This window comes from Cherax quadricarinatus, chromosome 24, assembly GCF_038502225.1.
Source record: "Cherax quadricarinatus isolate ZL_2023a chromosome 24, ASM3850222v1, whole genome shotgun sequence".
In the NCBI taxonomy this organism is placed as follows: domain Eukaryota; kingdom Metazoa; phylum Arthropoda; class Malacostraca; order Decapoda; family Parastacidae; genus Cherax; species Cherax quadricarinatus.
The window spans coordinates 19,579,841-19,600,609 of record NC_091315.1 but is presented as its reverse complement, the minus strand read 5'-3'; the positions used below and the strand labels follow the sequence as shown (position 1 = coordinate 19,600,609).

The window sequence follows — 20,769 nt, the reverse complement described above, 5'->3', positions numbered from 1 at the left end:
CAAGAAAAAATAATATTTTTTTTTTTAAATTCTTGGACCCTGTGGGGAATTTTCAAAATTAAAAGTCTGGACCGCCAAAGGGTTAACCCATTAACTGTTCAAATGTAGATCTACGTTCTCTAGCCCAGCGCTCCAAATATTTTGAAAAAAATAAATAAATAAATAAATAAATAAATTAAAGAGGGCAATTTTCCGTATGTAATAAGACCAAAAAAAAAAAAATTTTTAGGGTCAGTACTTACTGATATATAAGACTGTAAAGTTGGCGCTGGACGCTCACCTGATGATAACATGGAGTCCTGCCACTTGCAGAAGTGTTGCCGATATACCTTTTTTTTCTCTTTTTAATTTATATAATTTTTGTTCTGATAATTACAATTTGTCATAGTTCGTGTGATTTCACAGCCAATGTTTGTTTTAAGACTAATATTAGGTACTCAAATAGTCATAAACACACTGACAGGTGCACATTTTCACATGCCTTTGTCACATATTATTGTCTAGAATTTTTTTTTTTTTTTTTTTAACAAGTCGGCTGTCTCCTACCGAGGCAGGGTGACCCAAAAAGAAAGAAAATCCCCAAAAAGAAAATACTTTCATCATCATTCAACACTTTCACCTCATTCACACATAATCAATGTTTTTGCAGAGGTGCTCAGAACACAACAGTTTAGAAGCATATTCATATAAAGATACACAACATATCCCTCCAAACTGCCAATATCCTGAACCCCTCCTTTAGAGTGCAGGCATTGTACTTCCCATTTCCAGGACTCAAGTCCGACTATATAAAAATAACCAGTTTCCCTGAATCCCTACACTAAATATTACCCTGCTCACACTCCAACAGATCGTCAGGTCCCAAATACTATTCATCTTCATTCACTCCTATCGAACACGCTCATGCACGCCTGCTGGAAGTCCAAGCCCCTCGCCCACAAAACCTCCCTTACCCCTTCCTTCCAACCTTTTCGAGGATGACCCCTACCCCGCCTTCCTTCCCCTACAGAAATATATACAAATACATGTAAATACAAATATACATACAGATATTTACAAATATTTAGGAGTTCCAACAATGTTTTAGACATGCTGGCGTATACATATATGAAACTCCTTGAAACATGATGTAAAATGAGTGTCACTCCACTGCTGACAGTGCTGCAATGGAGTAACACTCGATCATGCACTGCCTTGACTTTATTTATTTTCACTGTTATAAATACATCGGTCTGTCCGTCTGTTTAGCTCTGTCTCTGCTTATCTCTGTCTCTGCTTATCTGTCTTTCTGTCTGCCTGTGTGTCTGTCTTCCTGTCTCTCTGTCTGCTTGTCTCTCTTTCTGCCGCAGAGAGAAAGAGCCGCTCATTGCAGAGTTTTCAAGTCTGATTCCTGAACAAGTGAAAATGCATATTACTTGCCAGTCATGCTTATTATCCCTTATATTTACATGCACAGTACAGCACTTTGTCTAGATTTTTTTGGGGTTATCCTAGGTAATTTACACTATGTATAATTGTATTTATGTGTACCTGTGAGACAGAGATAGACAAAGACAGGCTATAAGCCTGGTCCAGCAACTGGCTCCTTGAATTTAACCCTGCCAAATGCAGTCATGAAGATCAGGGAAGGGCAAAGAAGACTGCAGACTGAGTATAGGCTAAGTGACCAAAGACTGCAAACCTCACCCAAGGAAAATTTTTTTGGGGTGAGTATAATACCGAGCAAATCTCCTGAGGTGCACATCAACTAGATAACTGCTGCAGCACACGAGCACCTGGCAAACCTAAGAATAGCATTCCGATACCTCAATAAGGAATCGTTCAAGACTCTATACACCTTGTACATCAGGCTCATATTGGAGTATGCAGCACCAGTTTGGAATCCACACCTGGTCAATCATGTCAAGAAATTAGACGAAGTGCAAAGGTTTGCAACAAGAATAGTCCCAGAGCTAAGGGGATTGTCCTATGAAGAAAGGTTAAGGGAAATTGGCCTGACAACACTGGAGGACAGGAGGGTTAGGGGAGAAATGACAACAATGTATAAAATACTGTGAGGAATTGACAAGGTGGACAAAGACACAATGTTCCTGTTATGGGAATAAGGGACCCAACACATACTGATGTGTACAAGTAACAGCTATTCTGGAATACCTAATTATATTGAATTGATGGGGACTAAATACTAAATGGCCCTAAGGGAAGATCACTCTTAGGGACTGAGAGGCAGCTGGGTCAAGCTATTTTCTCAATATAATAGGTTATGCTATAGACACACAAACACACAATTTAAATAAGTAGTTTATAAAGTTGTATTTCTTTTGTAAAAGTAAAGTGTAGTAGAGTTGTGGTAACTAGAGAATTGTGTTTGGCAACATTCTTTTGCTGTTATGGTGGGTGAGGGAGGAGCTTAGCTAGGCTCCTCCCTCTCTCTCTCTCCTTGTTGGCTTCAAGCTGGTAGGACCTCTGGGTCCTTCTTTTTATTTTCTGGGCATTATGTGTGCCCCAGGGGTGAGTTTCATACCTTAAGTTGTAGCCACCATACCAAGGGTGACTATGGTGTGTCAAAACACTGGTTAGTCCAGAGATTAGTCAAGAATAAAGATGGGCAAATTGTTGAGATGCACCATGTGGGCTGTTCCTAGGAGAGCAGCTAGGGAGTGTGTAGACTTTTGTTTTGTATATTGTATATTCTGTATATATCTATCTAGACCTAGGTAGTAGGTTGGTAGACAGCAACCGCCCAGGGAGGTACTACCGTCCTGCCAAGTGAGTGTAAAGTGAAACCCTGTAATTGTTTTACATGATGGTAGGATTGCTGGTGTTTTTTGTCTGTCTCATAAATATGCAAGATTTCAGGTGTCTTGCTACTTCTACTTACACTTAGGTCACACTACACATACATGTACAAGCATATATATACACACCCCTCTGGGTTTTCTTCTATTTTCTTTCTAGTTCTTGTTCTTTTTTATTTCCTCTTATCTCCATGGGGAAGTGGAACAGAATTCTTCCTCCATAAGCTATGCGTGTTGTAAGAGGCGACTAAAATGCCAGGAGTAAGGGGCTAGTAATCCCTTCTCCTGTATATACTATTACTAAATTTAAAACGAGAAACTTTTGTTTTTCTTTTTGGGCCACCCCACCTCAGTGGGATACGGCTGGTGCGTTGAAAGAAAGATCTATCTAGAATACAGTTCTATTTTTTATAGTAGTTTAAATAACTTGTGAAGAGGGCTAGTGAAAGGATTTCAGAGACACTGAGGATGATCAATCATGAATATAAGTACAGTGGACCCTCGACCAACGATGGCATCGTTTAACGTTAAATCCAACTAGCGATACATTTTAACGCAAAAATTTTGCCTCGACTAGCGCTAAAAACTCGACCAACACGATTCGTTCCGTTCGAGACGCGTCCACTTGTGGCCAGTGTTTACAAGCCAGCCAGCCACTGCGGTCCAATCCAAACATACAATCGGAACATTTCACATTATCACAGCGTTTTTAGTGATTCCACCTGCAAAATAAGTCACCATGGGCCCCAAGAAAGCTTCTAGTGCCAACCCTACAGCAAAAAGGGTGAGAATTACTATGGATATGAAGAAAGAGATCATTGCTAAGTATGAAAGTGGAGTGCGTGTCTCCGAGTTGGCCAGGTTGTACACAAAACCCCAATCAACCATCGCTACTATTGTGGCCAAGAAAACGGCAATCAAGGAAGCTGTTCTTGCCAAATGTGCAACTATGTTTTCGAAACTGAGATTGCAAGTGATAGAAGATGTTGAGAGACTGTTATTTGGTGTGGATAAACGAAAAACAGATAGCAGGAGATAGCATCTCTCAAGCGATCATATGTGAAAAGGCTAGGAAGTTGCATGACGATTTAATTAGAAAAATGCCTGCAACTAGTGGTGACGTAAGTGAATTTAAGGCCAGTAAAGGTTGGTTTGAGAAATTTAAGAATCGTAGTGGCATACATAGTGTGATAAGGCATGGTGAGGCTGCTAGTTCAGACCAAAATGCAGCTGAAAAATATGTGCAGGAATTCAAGGAGTACATAGACAGTGAAGAATTGAAACCTGAACAAGTGTTTAATTGTGACACTGACAATGTTGTGAAACACTTTAGGAATGTCATAAAGGAACGGGAGGTACAGGCCTCTATGGACAGATATGTTGTGCAACAGGTCAAGTGACTCTCAAGCTGGTCCTAGTGGCATTAAAAGAAGAAGGGAAGTAACCCCAGAAAAGGACTTGACACCTCAAGTCCTAATGGAAGGGTAATCCCCTATTCCCCTTCTAAACACTAACACCATCCACACTCTCCCCTCATCCCATCCCATCAATCATCACCAGATCTTCAATAAAGGTAAGTGTCATGTAATTGTACATGTCTTCTCCAGTTTGTATGTATTAAAATTAATATTTCATGTGGCAAAAATTTTTTTTTTTCAATACTTTTGGGTGTCTTGCACGGATTAATTTGATTTCCGTTATTTCTTATGGGGAAAATTAACTCGACTAACGATAATTTCGATAAGCTCTCAGGAACGGATTAATATCGTTGGTCGAGGGTCCACTGTATTATCCTAGACTGTAAAGGCCTTTATGTAAAAGCTACCCCACACTAGAACATGTAGTGAGAACCTTACTATCAACATATAAGGGGCAACAACATAACAGTTCCAGAGATGGGACACAGAAACAAGGGGTCACAATTGGAAGTTGAAGACTCAGATGAGTCAAAGGGATGTTAGTATTTCTTCAGTCATAGGAAGTGGAATAGCCTAGAAAGTGATGTAGTGGAGGCAGGAACCATACATAGATCTATGTTAAGGGGTTAAGGAGGTGCAGGGTTACTAAAAATATTTTCCAGAAAGCTGAGGAGGGGACACTAAGATGGTTTGGACATTTATGGAGGATAGAGAAGAACAGGATGACTTGGAGGGTGTATAAATCTGTAGTGGAGGGAAGGAGGGAAAGGGCCATCCAATGAAACGTTAGGAGGAGGGGTAAAGAAGGTTCTGTGTGTGAAGGGCTCGGACATCCAACAGGCATGTCTCAGCATGTTATATAGGAGTAAGTGGAGCCAAGTAATTCTTATGATTTGACGTGTTCTTGGAGTGCGAGTAAAGTAAAACTCATGAACGGATTCAGGGAAACCAGTTAGCCAGACCTGAATCCTGAAGGTTGGAAGTACAGTGCCTGAATTCTGAATGAGGAGTGGGGATATCTGCAATTTGGAGGGGCATGTGAACTGTAGCATCAGCACACCTTTGGCAAGACAGTGATAGAGTGAGTGATGGTGAAAGTGCTTTTTTCTTTTTCAGGTCACCCTACCTCAGTGAGAGATGGTTGGTGTGCTAAAAAAAATTTTTAACAATACTAATTTATATTTTAATAAAATATTACTTTGATTATAAACTAGCTACAGTATTTATAAATTCATATCTAATGACTCAAACATAACACAACATACAATCTCCTTGATAACTAGGTGAAAATTTTAAGACTATAATCATGCATCTAATCTTCAATATGCAAGCTTTCAAAAGAGAAAAGGGTGAGTTTTGAGAACAAACCATTCATAATTTCACACATAAAGGCTCATACTTCTTAAGGAAAAAAATACTGTAATGAAATCATGAGGAGAATGTCTAATCCTAACATATAATAAGAACGAACAATGCTTTTCTTAGCAACATAAAGACAAAAAAAAGCATCAATAATACTGAAAACCAATTTTAGAAGAACTTATTTTTCTTTAACACACTGGCCGTTTCCCACCAAGGCAGGGTGGCCCGAAAAAGCAAAAACATTAATCATTCACTCCATCACTGTCTTGCCAGAGGCATGCCTACACTACAGTTACAAAACTGCAATATTAACACCATCTCCAGGAATCGAGTCCGGCCTGCCGGTTTCCCTGAATCCCTTCATAAATGTTACCCTGCTTACACTCCAATAGCAATGTCAAGTCCTAAAAACCGTTTGTCTCCATTCGCTCCTAAAACGTTCACACACACTTGCTGGAAGTCCGAGCCCCTCCCACACAAAACCTCCTTTACCCCCTCCATCCACCCTTTCCTAGGCTAACCCCTACCCTGCCTTCCCTCCACTACAGATATGTATACTCTCAAATCTCTACATGTCCAAACCATCTCAATAACCCCTCCTCAACCCTCTGGATAATAGTTTTGGTAATCCCACACCTCCTAATCTCCAAACTATGGATTCTCTGCATTATATTCGCACCACACACTGCCCTCAGACATGACATCTCCACTGCCTCTAGCCTTCTCCTTGTTGCAACATTCACAACCCATGCCTCACACCTATACAAAAGTATTGGTATAACTATACTCTCATACATTCCCCTCTTTGCTTTCATGGATAAAGTTCTTGGTCTCCACAGACTCCTCAGTGCACCACTCACCTTTTTCTCCTCATCAATCCTATGATTCACTTTATCCTTCATAGACGCATTTGCTGACACGTCCACTCCCAAATATCTGAACACATTCACCTCCTCCATACTCTCTCCCTCCAATCTTCTGTTACCTAATTTTTTTGTTATCCTCATCACCTTACTCTTTCCTATATTCACTTTTAACTTCTTTCTTTTACATACCCTACCAAACTCACCAACCAACCTCTGCAATTTCTCTTCATAATCTCCCAAAAGCACAGTGTCATTTGCAAAGAGCAACTGTGACAACTCTCACTGTGTGTTAGATTCTTTATAAATAACAAAAATATGGCACAATACTTTGACTGGAACAATACACAAATAACCTGCACATAGAAGAGAGGAGCTTACGATGGAGTTTACGATTCTGTAAATGGTCCAAGTCATACCAAAACTTCATCATAAGCTCCTCACTTCTATCTGCGGGTTATCTGTGTTTAGACTACCTTTTAACCCCACACCTCTTGCCAACACCCGAGCATTCACTTCTCTTAGTACTCCATCTATAAATATATTGAACAACCATGGTGACATTACACATCCCTGTCTAAGGCCTACTTTTACTAGGAAATAATCCCCCTCTCGCCTACATACTCTAACCTGAGCCTCACTATCCTTGCTGCCTTCAATAAACTACCTCCTATTCCATACATTTGCAACATCTGTCACACTGCCCCCCTATCCACCCTATCATATGCCTTTTCCAAATCCATAAATGCCACAAAAACCTCTTTACCCTTATCTAAATATTGCTCACCTATGTGTTTCACTGCAAACACTTGGTCTGCACACCCCTTACCTTTCCTAAAGCCTCCTTGCTCATCTGCTATCCTACTCTCCATCTTACTCATAATTCTATCACTAAAAACTCTACCATACACTTTACCAGGTATACTCAACAGACTTATTCCCCTAGAGTAGGCTGATAAACAGCATCCACCCAGGGAGGCACTACCATCCTACCAAATGAGTGTGAAACATATGCCTGTAATTGTTTTGCATGATGGTAGGATTGCTGGTGTCTTTATCTGTCTCATAAACATGCAAGGTTGCAGGTATATCTTGCTATGTCTACTTACACTTAGGACACACTATTTATTTATTTATTTATTTTATGTCTTTGCAAACAGTACATTGAGATTTTGTATTTACAATTGTGGGTTGCAATGCAAAGAGAGCTTCTATTATGCCTAGGCATTATGGGCCAACTTAACATTATTGGCTTACAGACTACTTAACATTAAGGATTATATCATAGTTGTACAGTAGGACAGTAATTATTTCATAGTTGTACAGTAGATTATTAATTATAAGTGCATCAAATTTGTATAAGACAAAAGATATATTCATATATTCAAAAATGCTCTTTGTGAAAACAATGATTCAATTATATTCCTGTCAACAATGGATAAAAGGTTCAAAGTGATTGTTGAAGTTATGATGTGGGAGTACATAAGTGAGTATGTGTGTACTGAGTATTTAGCGTTTAGTCTAGGGTGATTAAGTGGCTTTTGAGAAGAGTCTTAAATTGATTTTCAGACCAGGTTACTTTAATATCTTCTGGTAATGAATTCCAAATTTTGGGGCCCTTTATGTGCATAGAGTTTTTACACAGTGTGATATGGACATGAGGTATATCAAAAAGAGATCTGTGTCTTGTGCTGTGGTCATGTGTCCTGTTTAGGTTGGTGAGGAGAAGTTTGAGTGGAGGGTTTATATTTGTGTGTATTGTTCTGTGTATGTAGTAGGCACATGAATAAATATGGATGTTCTTAAAGGTGAGCAGATTCAGACTTTTGAAAATTGGTGGAGTATGCTGGTGGGAGTGGGAATTTGTTATCATTCTTATTGCTGCCTTTTGCTGGGTTATTAGGGGTTTTAGGTGATTGGATGTTGTTGATCCCCATGCACAAATTCCATATGTAAGATAAAGGTATATGAGTGAATGGTACAGTGTCAGGAGAGCTGATTGTGGAACGTAGTACCTTATCTTTGATAGTATGTTTACAGTCTTGGAGATTTTCTTGGTGATTTATTGTATGTGTGTCTGGAACTTAAGGCTACTGTCAAGGTGGATACCTAGGAATTTTCCCTCTGTGAGTCTTGTGACTGATGATCCATTTAGCATTATGTTAATTGGATCATTTGCAGCTTTCTTACACATGCATGTACAAGCATAGTTCTTTTTCTTGTTTATTTCTGCTTTATTTCTACTTCTGGGGAAGTGGAACAGAATTCTTCCTCCATAAGCTATGCATGTCATAGGAGGCAATTAGATGCCGGGAGCAATGAGCTAGTAACCCCTTCTCCTGTATAAATTACTAAAAAGAAGAACTTAAACTACTATAATTATTAAGAATTCTACAAGGACAGTACCAAGGAAGTATGACATGGTCAACAATTACTGCACTTCTATTTCACTCAGATGAAGGGAAGTCCTACCTTAGAGGTCTGAGGGCACGCAGGAGACGGAAGACTCTGAGAATACCAAAGATGCGTGGTGAAGTGGTGGCCAGAACAGACATGAGAGCATCTATGAAAGATATGATGACCAGTGACCCATCCATGATATTCCAGCCAGAGCTGAAGTAGGCACCTTTCCCATACAATAGACCCTGTGCAATAACCTAAGGGCAAGACAAATTCATTAGACATGTAGAAAAATAATAAGTAATTTCATGTATCAAGAAGAAAGATATTTAGCAGACCTATGAAACATGCAGTAATGCCGTAAGTTACATGGTTACCCCTGGAAAACAGTGTGGAAATAAGAAGAACATAAATAATGTTAAGGGTCAAGGAGTAAAATATCTACAAAGATTAAATGTGAATGATGGTGAAAGTGTTTCTTTTTTGGTGGGATACAGTGGGTTTGTTTGAAAAAAAAAAATGATAAAGGTACATATGATGTATAAAAATGGAAGGTCAAGAGATAATGTAGTGGAAATGTTCTGACAAAATATAAGGCAGTGAAACAAAGAGAAACAAGAATTTTCAGGAGATATTCATACCAATGTAAAGAAAATCTAAAATGCAACTAAAACCTTAACACATAGTACATTATTTAAGATACTGCAATACTTAACCCAATGATAAATGAAGGAGCATCTACAGCAGTGACAGGCAATATCATTTTAACCCTTTCAGGGTTGGTGCCATACTAGTATGGCTTGCACGCCAGGGTTGGTGGCGTACTAGTACGCATAAATTCTAGCGCCTTCAAATCTAGCGAGAGAAAGCTGGAAGGCCTACATATGAAAGAATGGGTCTATGTGGTCAGTGTGCACAGTATAAAAAAATCCTGCAGCACAGTGCATAATGAGGAAAAAAAAACGCCGACCGTGTTTTTGGTTTAAAGCAGCGACTTTGCAGTGGATTTTCGTATGCTATTTATTGTTGTATTCTAGTTTTCCTGGTCTCATTTTATAGAATGGAAGACATATTATGGAAATTGAGATGATTTTGATTGGTTTCACAAAGAAAAGTACCTTGAAATTGAGCTCAAAATAGCAGAAATGTTCGATTTTTCCAAAGTTCAAAGGTAAACAAATCATGCCACGCATCCAATACATGTCAACTGGTGAGTCTAATATTCTTTCACAAGTGCGCTGATATTATTTATACCATTTCTACACCATTTCTTCACGAATCCAGTAGTCTGCATAACATAAATCTTCTATTATTTTGTGAGAATAAAAATTTGAAGTGGAAAGCAAAAGAAATGTAACAGAGGCCTAGGGACATGAGTAATGAACAGGGAAAATGTTATTTTAGTGCCAGGAATGTCTGTCTTGTTTATTCTGTACCCTATTTGGAAATTGGTATCTTTTGAAGCTTGTGAAATTGGCAAAATTGCCAATTTCAGACCATGTTATTGGTTAGATGAAATCAGTAAATGGGTGGTTTCTTGTACTCATTCGATAGACAAAATAGAGTTCTAACGAAATAGGTATGATTTTTGTCGACTGGTACATTGGAATTGGCCGATAATAGGGCTCAAAATGGGCAAAATCGCCGATGCGTAAACATCGTCGAGACCGCTAACTTCGCAAGAGCATAATTCTGTAAGTTTTCCATCAAATTTCATACTTTTGCTGTCATTATGACCGGGAAAAGATTCTCTATCATTTCATAAGAAAAAATAATTATTTTTTTTTTTTCGAAAAATTTCCGACCCTGAGAACAAGTTTAGGAGAGGTCCCGCCGACTTTGAAAGGGTTAAGCAATGGAGCTACAGTAGTGAGAAGTAAAAATAAAAGAGAACATTTTCTGACTTTGAGAATCACCAAACTAAGATTATTATTGATGTATTAACTTATACCACAAATCTGAAAACTAAAGTTTGACCAATGTTTACATAGTCCTAAAAAGGGAAGCTTATATTCAGCTTGCTTTGCTTTATTTGAGTTAATATTCTCAGGTCTTTTATCTACCCAACAAATACTACATGGTATAGCTTGATTAGGAAAAAATATATTATCACTGTTATGAGTTAGTTAAAAATTTCAGGTGACTCAGCTATATACAGTATGCTCATTTGCCCAAATCATATTTAGCTGGAATTATTTGCAACTTTTTATATCTGTTCAAGATATATTTATCACAAACCTTTATTATCATCTCCAAGCCAAACACCACAGTAAATATATAGTTGAAGATCATGAGGACCTGCCGTTCAATGGAGTCAGGAGGAATGTTGGGCCTCTCCATGGCTAGAGTGATGCAGTTGAGACCAATAAAGAAAAGCACAGAGGAGTCAAACCATCGTCTGGAGACCAAGAATAAGCAGATGCGACGTATCCTGAAGGGAAGAACGAAGAAAAAGGGAAGGTTAAACCTTTATGAGATTGCAATACAGTATAGTGCCTGTGCTCTGAAGGAGGGGTTGGGATGGTGTAGCTGGAGGGTAATCTGACTATGATATACATATATTCTTCTTTCAACAAACTGGCCTCATCCCACCGAGGCAGGGTGGCCCAAAAAAGAAAAACGAAAGTTTCTCTTTTTAAATTTAATATTTTATACAGGAGAAGGGGTTACTAGCCATTTGCTCCCAGCATTTTAGTCACCTCTTATGACACTCATAGCTAAGAGAGGAAGAATTCTGTTCCACTTTCCCATGGAGATAAGAGGAAATAAACAAGAACAAGAACTAGTAAGGAAATAGAAGAAAACCCAGAGGGATGTGTGTGTGTATATATGCTTGTCTATGCATGTGCAGTGTGACCTAAGTGTAAGTAGTACTAGCAACATGTACCTGAAATCTTGCATAATCTATGTACATATATACATATAAGAACTGAGTGCATTATTTACAATTATGTACATGTATACCAGAAGATAAGAATATCATTCAGTCCAGAACATGCTTCTCCTATTTCTAACTTTCAAAAAAAATAAAACAGAGGATAATAGTGTTGGATAAACTTAAGTAGTGAGAGTGTTAGCATTATTAAAATTGCATATTATTGGTAAATTTAGAGTGTGGTACTGTAAAAAATTACATCTAGTGTTTTATTAATGAGCAGATTCCAATTTATGCCTTTTATTATTGGTAGTTATGGTTCAAAACAAATGACTTGTTGCTGTAAGGGGGAAGATGTGGCAGGGAGAGGGGAGGGTGGAGGAATGTGGACACAGGCTTTACTGTCACATTCATGTTATTCATAATGCCAGCACGCCTCACAGAGTGACACTGTACACTCAAAGTTGTTTGTTCAAAATTTAAGTTGCCAGTGAATCTGTGGCACCTATGAGTAAAATCAAAGAAATAATTCTCAGTGAGCTATACTTCATTTTATTGCTTTGTATTGTAATTTAATTAAATAATTTCACTAACCTTGAAAGAACTATACAATATCTTTTCTTTTATTATTTTATAAATTAACTTGAAACTTTTATCTATTTTAAAGTTCCTATTAACCCTTTCAGTGTTGTAACCCCCAGAAATTAAAAGTACAGTGGAACCTCAAAAATCGAACTGCTCCCAACACAACCAATTATGTAAGTGTATTTTTGTAAGTGCTTTATAAGTGTATTTTTGAGGGTCTGAAATGGACTAATCTAATTTACATTATTCCTGATGGGAATAAATTCATTCGGTAAAGGCACTCGAACAGCCTTCTGGACCGAAAAAAGTTCGACATTTGAGGTTCCACTGTAGTGACATGTTTCAGTATTTATCAAGATATGGAGGTGTGAAGTTAAAGATCACTGACCCACTGATGGCAACATCAGCAATTGCCCCATGCTCCATATTACTTTATTTACTAATATTTACACTTTTTTTCTGGAGTTTTCTAATTATTTACATTTTCCAGTAGCTGTTGTGGCCATGAACACCCACATCATGCACATAGGGCTAGCCAATGTAAGCAACACAATACCCCCATTTACAATGTTTACAAAACATTTATATATAACAAAGTATACACACACACACACCCAACTGCTACACATTATTACTGTTCTAACATCATTTTATTATTAATATTAACACATCGGCCATTTCCCACCAAGGCAGAGTGGCCCGAAAAAGAAAAACTTTCATCATTCACTCCATCAAAGTCTTGCCAGAAGCATGCTTACACTATAGTCATAAAACTGCAACGTTAACACCCCTCCTTCAGAGTGCCGGCACTGTACTTCTCATCTCCAGGAATCAAGTCTGGCCTGCCGGTTTCCCTGAATCCCTGCATAAATGTTACTTTGCTTACACTGCAACAGCACGTCAAGTCCTAAAAACCATTTGTCTCCATTTGCTCCTATCTAACATGCTCATGCATGCCTGCTGGAAGTCCAAGCCCCTCACAAACAAAACCTCTTTTACCCCCTCCCTCCAACCTTTCCTAGGCTGACCCCTACCCTGCCTTCCCTCCACTACAGATTTATACACTCTCAAAGTTATTCTATTTTGTTCCACCCTCTCTACATGCCCAAACCATCTCAATAACCCCTCCTCAGCCCTCTGGATAATAGCTTTGTTAATCCCACACCTCCTCCTAATCTCCAAGCTATGGATTCTCTGCATTATATTCACACCACACATTGCCCTCATACATGACATCTCCACTGCCTCCAGACAGTGATCATGTTCCTAGAATGGTTGCAACCTATGGAAGTCCCTGAAACATGGTTCCACACACACACACACACGTACGTTTTACATTCCCTACGCATTTAGCACCGGTCCCTGTGCTTTGTTGGGCATCTTATCATACTTCATCATACTTCAAACTCAAGAGTATTTGGTGATCAGTACAGTGGCATGTTTGTTGTGACCTGCTATTTCTGCATTATTTGTCTGATGACACTCAAACTGAAGTTAGCATATTGCAGTCTGTTGCCAATCTTGATCTGGTACATACTGAATGCATTCAGCACTGCAATGACCACAAGTAACCACTAGTAACTCTTGGAGATAAAATCAATAAATCCAATCTGCAGGTCACATTTGTCCCTCAATGTATATTGGTAGTGTAATCCATAAGATCAGCTAGTCTTACAATGCGTTCACTGGCATCTCTATTCACCTTTCCTGTCTTTCACTTCATGCTGGTGGAGTGATCCCAACATGTCAAATCAAGTTTGTCTTGTCACAGGGAACAGGCGGCAGTGGCAGTGGCATACAAGCTGTGTCATTCTCTCGCCAGCCAGAGCCCACGTAGAACCCAGAATGACCCAAGAATACCAACAGTGATACCTACAACTCGAGAAATTGACAATCAGAAGAAGACTGCCTTCCAAACCCAAAGCACTGCCCCACTGCCAGACACTCACTCACCCCAAGCTCTGAACAAATAAAGCTTCTCCATCTTAACTACAACAACTCCTTTACTACTATGAGATCAAATCACAGAAGAAACAACAAGAACAGCAAGAAAGCACCAAGAAATCGACTATTCAACTTGTCTACCCAGCAGAACACTGGTGCTTCCACCCCCTTATCACTGCCCAGGGCAATGCATCAACAACACCAAACATGGCTGATTCCCCCTTAAACTCCTCTTCCTTCACAGGATTTGGCACCCCAGTTACTCTCCCAGGTATAACCAACGATCCTGACACTCAAGTCATACATCACCACCCTAACTGCAGATAACATGTATCTTCATACTGAAAATACGAATCTTCGTGCAATACTAATGAAACATGAAGCCAAGTTAGCCCACTTTGAAAGCAAGATCCTCAGCCTTGAACAGCAATTGACGACAGCTGGAATGACCGATTTTGGCAAAACCCTCCAAACAGTTATAGCGAGCCACACACAACAAATAACATCCCTAAACACAAAGGTTGAGGATGTGGTTATGGACTGGAAAAACAACATGGATACCCAGTTGAACGAATACTTTGCTTACCAAGACAATAAAACCAAGCAAGAAAAGATAACAGACTCAGTAATAATTAGCAGTTCACTCTTTCCTAGTGAAATAAACCAAACCAACTGCAAAGATACTACTATTCAGATCATAAAAGACCAACAAAACGTTATAGTATCAGTGTCAGAAACAAAGGAAATGCAGTTACTAGGGAAACAAGGTTCAAAACATAGTGTTATATTTAGATTTCAAAAACATGACAGAAAAAAAAAGATTTAATCAGTTCATCAATTAAAGCTAAAAAAGATGTACAGTAGGGCCCCACATTACGGCGTTTTGCCTTATGGTGTCCAGCAAATACGGCAAATTCAATTATGACCAAAATTTGCTATACGGCTAGCGGTTTTTCAAATGCGGTGCACCCCACCTGGTTTGTGTACATCCTCTGTGAGCACAACTCTCTTATGTCAGGAAATTTTCCAAAATTTCAAGTGTTTTAAAGTTATTGCATATTTTATATGTAATCTGATAATTATACTTATGTGTACCTGTACCTAAATATACTGACACACTGTGCTAGCATGCAGGTACACATTAAAATCACTAAGAGTCTCTCTACTCAATGCCATATAATCTCTTGGGTGCACTAAATGTCGTATATTACGTTAATATAGACATTTCCATTAATCCATCTGTGATATTTTTTCAAAGTTATATAATAAACATGCTACGTAACATATAAACATGATACCTACACCCACAGTATAAAAACTGACATAAATATGAAATTTGTTTACCAAGCATTTGGTAGCAGCGCTGAAGAATTACGTTTTCTCTAGCCGAACACCAGTAACTTAACTAGAAATTTATTCCTTTCGTATGTCTTCACTCTATCTATAGCTATTCACGACCCTTGTGGGTTTATCGCTTCTTTTTTATTATGATTATAATTGTGGAAACTTATTCAGTCCTAAAATTCCGCAAGGCAAATACGTTGTATGAAGGCCCTAATATTTCCCGGACGGACAGTCTGCATTTGGCGGACCCTCACATCTACCCAAAACACATACATACACCCAGGATGGAGAAGGTGGTTGGAAGGTACATTTTAATTGATAGATTTATCCTTCAAGGAAGAGGTAGGTAGTTTATACATTATTATACCTGCAACTGCAGGTAATAATAATGTAGACCTAAGACCCTAACTTAGGTAATAACAGGCAGGTAATATTGGCAAACACTAGGTCATATTAGCCAGTGAGAGCTGGCAGCCTCAAGTTCTACAACAAGATGGCAAACTTGACACACTGCTGTGACCAGCAGGGCAGCACCCCCACGTGTCTTCACATACTAGACCTGGGGAAATCTGGTGGAGGCACCTTGAAGTACCGTAGATGCCCTCCTCCATCAGGCCCATACAGTAAGACAAGACCTCCCTTTTTTTCTCAGTATTCTGGCGAGTTTCTGGGGGAAATCATGAGTGAGTTGAGCTGTGGGCCTTTGTGCAGTCGGACACCGAAGATAAGTACTTACCAGCGTCTCCTCGTTGTTAAAGAAGCTAGTGTCACTTCCTGCATAGCTATATTAGGGGATACACACCCCCTTGGAAACAGGAATTTTTGAGGTGCAGGCAGGTCACTAATACCGACTGAATATTGCAGGAATTAAGGTTCCCGGCTGCACGTGGATTTGAAGGGGAAGTCCAGAGGGGCTAAAGCTTAGGGAGGTTGAAGACCAGGATATATTCACCAACACCAAGTAAGTTAGTCCTTTATTCATGCATGCAGGCAAGATTTCTTGCAACATCAGTCATTTATGGAAATGTGTCATATAAGCCACCTGTGAGGCTGAGGTACCAGCAAAAGGCTCGGTGTCAAGAGGGCTTGCAAAAAAAAAGTAGACAACTCACACGGAGGCAGTCCAGACAAATTTCCACAAGTGGTCCTTCTAACTGTGATGTGGAATAGCTAGGTCACAGTTGGGAACCAGAGATTAACAGAGTTAGGTTAAGTTAGCACACCTAGGCCCAGAGACTTTTACAGAGGCTAGGGCATGCTGACTATATGCAGAAGTTATTATTTACAGTAATTTACAGGCAGGCCAGGTAGGCTAGAGAAGCTTGTGAATTTAATTATTTACAGTGATTACAAGTAAATCAGGGTAGGAGACTTGTGTGTTAATAACTTACAGTGGATTTGCTAGGTAGCCACAATTAGGCTAGGCTTGTGCAATATTTACAAGTTATAGTAGCAAGGACAGATTTAACCTAGCTATTATTTACAGTGAATTCTATAGCCAGGTTTAGGCTATAGCTGCACTAATTAGGCTAGGATTTACCTTATCCAACCAACCACACTAGACTGGGTAAGCTGGGCACAGTTAGGTCAAGCTGTTTACACACATTATTTATTTACTGTTTCATAAGTTGAATTGTTGAATTTGTTTATGCTAACCAAGTGTTTTTTAAGTTGTAAAGACTGCATTTTTATTGTGTGATTTTCATTGTCTTTGGCTCAATTTAATGTGGGATTTGTGAGTTACACCAGAGACTAGCTTAAGTCCTGATATTATTTTGTAATTATTTTCGAAAATTTTTCAACCTTGAGAACAAGTTTGGGAGAGGGACTCTCGACCCTTGGAGGGTTAAGAGAAAATGCGTTACTGGGGGATAACTGTAGAAAATTATTCCTTTTGTATGCCTTCACCCAGAACATCATTTCTTCTAAAAATGGTATTATAAGAGAATGGGAGTGTTCCTCTTTGTTTATTCTACCGTATCAACGTAGGGACAACTTGTACACAATGTAACTTGTGCACAAACCAGTCGTGTTTGCCTGGTTTGTTTACAAAACTTGTGTTCGCCTGGTTTGTTTACAAAACTTGTGTTTGCCTGGTTTGTTTACATAACTCTGCGAGTGTCTTCTCTCATGTACTCATTCTCTCTCTCACTCATTTATTCGTGTTATCTCATTTACAGTAGGGCCCCGTTTTTTGGCGTTTTGCCTTATGGCGTTCCGCTAATATGGCGATCCCAAATTATGACCAAAACTTTCTATATGGCAAGTTGTCTTTCAAATACGGCACAAGCCACCTGGTTTGTTTACATTCTCCATGAGCACATCTCTCTATTATGTAATAATAATCACTCTAGGACATTAAATGTCTAATTTTACGTCAATATAGAAATTTTCATTAATCCATCTATGATATTTTATTCAAAATTATATAAGAAACACATTACATAGCATATAACATGCTTTTTATATGCTGTGGAGGTGTGGTTGCCGGGTGGAGGGAAAACATTACAAATACAGTGGACCCCCGCATACCGATTTTAATCCGTGCAAGAGGGCTCATTGGTATGCGAAATAATCGGTATGCGAATGAATTTTCCCCATAAGAAATAATGGAAATCAACTTAATCCGTGCAAGACATCCAAAAGTATGAAAAAAAATTTTTATCACATGAAATATACATTTTCCTACACACAAAGAGAAGGATACATGCACAATAGTAGAGTAGTACATGCACAATATATATTGTGCATGTACTACTCTACTAAATGAAGAATAAATGACACTTACCTTTATTGAAGATGCAGCAATGACTGATGAGACACTGTGTCCTGGGAGTGCCTTTTCCTCCTGAGTACTGTAGGTCCTGTTTGGCATTTTCTTCCAGAACAGGCCTTATCACACTGTGTATGCCACTACAATTCTTAAATCTCTCAAACCAACCTTTGCTGGCTTTAAATTCACCAATATGAGCACTAGTTCCAGGCATTTTTCCCTGTTCACCTGGGTGTTAGTCGACTGGTGTGGGTTGCATCCTGGGAGACAAGATTAAGGACCCCAATGGAAATAAGTTAGACAGTCTTCAATGACACTGACTTTTTTGGGTTATCCTGGGTGGCAAATCCTCTGGGGTTAATTGTTTCTTGGTATATTCTCAATAAGCCACACCAACAACGATGCTACAGCAGCAGCAGACGATGCTACAGCAGCAGCAGCAGCTGACAGTGCTACAGCAGAAGCAGACGATGCTACAGCAGCAGCAGACGATGCTACAGCAGCAGCAGCAGCTGACAGTGCAGCAGCAGCAGCTGTACCACCAATAGTAGCGATGGTTGATTGGGGTTCATTATACAACCTGGCTAGCTTGGAGACACGCACTCCACTTTCATACTTATCAATGATCTTTTTCTTCATCTCTATAGTAATTCTCACCCTTATTGCTGTAGGGTTGGCACTAGAAGCTTTCTTGGGGCCCATGGTCACTTATTTTCCAGATAAAATCACCAAAAACACTGTAATAATACGAAATGTTACGATTGTATGCTTGGATGCTACCGCGGAGGCTGGCTGGTAAACAATGCCACCGGCGGAACATGTGAGGCTGGCTAAGGCGCACATTGGACGCGTCTTGGACGAACATCGGTGAGCGGGTTTTTGAGAGGTATGCAAGGCAAAATTTTTGCGATTAAAGTGAGCGGTATGCGGAATAAACGGTATGTGATGCCAACGGTATGCGGGGGTCCACTGTACTAATAATAATCACTCTTGGGCACATTAAATGTCTTATTTTATGTTAATATAGACATTTTCATTAATCCATCTACGTATTAAATTTTCTTCAAAATTATATAAGAAACCCATTACATAACATAAACATTTTATGTTTATATACTATGGAGGTGTGGTAGCTGGGCAGAGGGAAAACATTACGTCACTCCCCTTGCTACATAACGCTTTTGTTTACAATTCTCGGCATGAATTATTCATTACTTCTCCTTTTGTTTATGATGGCATCTAAAGGTAGTTGTTAGAAACGATTAACTCAGTGAACATGGTATGTTGATGGTAATAATATGGCTCTGGGCCACATTAAATATTGTGTAGCTATGTAGGTAGGTCACAGGTAGTAGGTTGGTAGAGAGCAACTGCCCAGGGAGGTACTACCGTCCTGCCAAGTGAGTGTAAAACAAAAGCCTGTAACTGTTTTACATGATGGTACGATTGCTGGTGTCCTTTTCTCTGTCTCATAAACATGCAAGATTTCAGGTAAGTCTTGCTACTTCTACTTACACTTAGGTCACACTATACATACATGTACAAGCACATATATACACACCCCTCTGGGTTTTCTACTATTTCCTTTCTGGTTATTGTTCTTGTTTATTTCCTCTTATCTCCATTGGGAAGTGGAGCAGAATTCTTCCTCCGTAAGCCATGTATGTTGAATGAGGCGACTAAAATTCCGGGGGCAAGGGGCTAGTAACCCCTTTTCTTGTATAAATTACTAAATTTAAAAAGAGAAACTTTCATTTTTCTTTTTGGGTCACCCTGCCTTGGTGGGATATGGAAGGTTTGTTGAAAAAAAAAAATGTAGGTAGGTGTAGGTATATATCCCAGGTGGACTACATACCTACATTATTACTATAAGTGATAATTATACTTATGTGTACTTGTACCTAAGTAAATTTACACAGTGTGCTGGCATGAAGGTACACATTAAAATCACTAAGAGTGTTTTATTAGTCTTGAAGATGCCATATTAATAATAAAAATAATAATAACACAATAATAATCACTCTAAGGAGCATTAAATATCAATTAAAATGTTAATATAGATATTTTGCTTAATCCATCTAAATACACCCCACAGTAGAATAAATTAACATAAAAATGAAATGTGGTAGCCAGGTGACTTGTAGGACTTGTAGTAGCCAGGTGACTTGTAGGACTTGTGTTAGCCAGGCAACTTGTAGGACTTGTGGTAGCCAGGCAACTTGTAGTCCAGCATCAGAGAAAATGTGTACAGTATAATATTACTGGGGGTAACTAGAAAATTATTCCTTTTGTATGCCTTCACTCAGGGTGTCATTTCTTTTAAAAATGGTGTTACATGAGAATGTGAGTGTTTCTCTTTATTTACTCTACTGTATCAATGTGGAGACAACTTGTACACAATGTAAAG

The 20,769-nt window shown here is 39.0% G+C and overlaps 1 protein-coding gene across 2 annotated transcripts in view; it reads right to left on the bottom strand.

Annotated features, from left to right (window-relative positions):
• The window catches only part of Ca-alpha1T (Ca[2+]-channel protein alpha[[1]] subunit T), a 658,731-nt gene that overhangs the window by 44,818 nt on the left and 593,144 nt on the right, over positions 1-20,769 (bottom strand). For both annotated transcript variants that reach the window (XM_070088225.1, XM_070088226.1), the window contains 2 exons: positions 11,080-11,272; positions 8,914-9,098 (listed from right to left, as the gene is read on the bottom strand). In XM_070088225.1, coding sequence (XP_069944326.1) covers positions 8,914-9,098; positions 11,080-11,272 — 378 coding nt within the window. The remainder of the gene's footprint in view (positions 1-8,913; positions 9,099-11,079; positions 11,273-20,769) is intronic.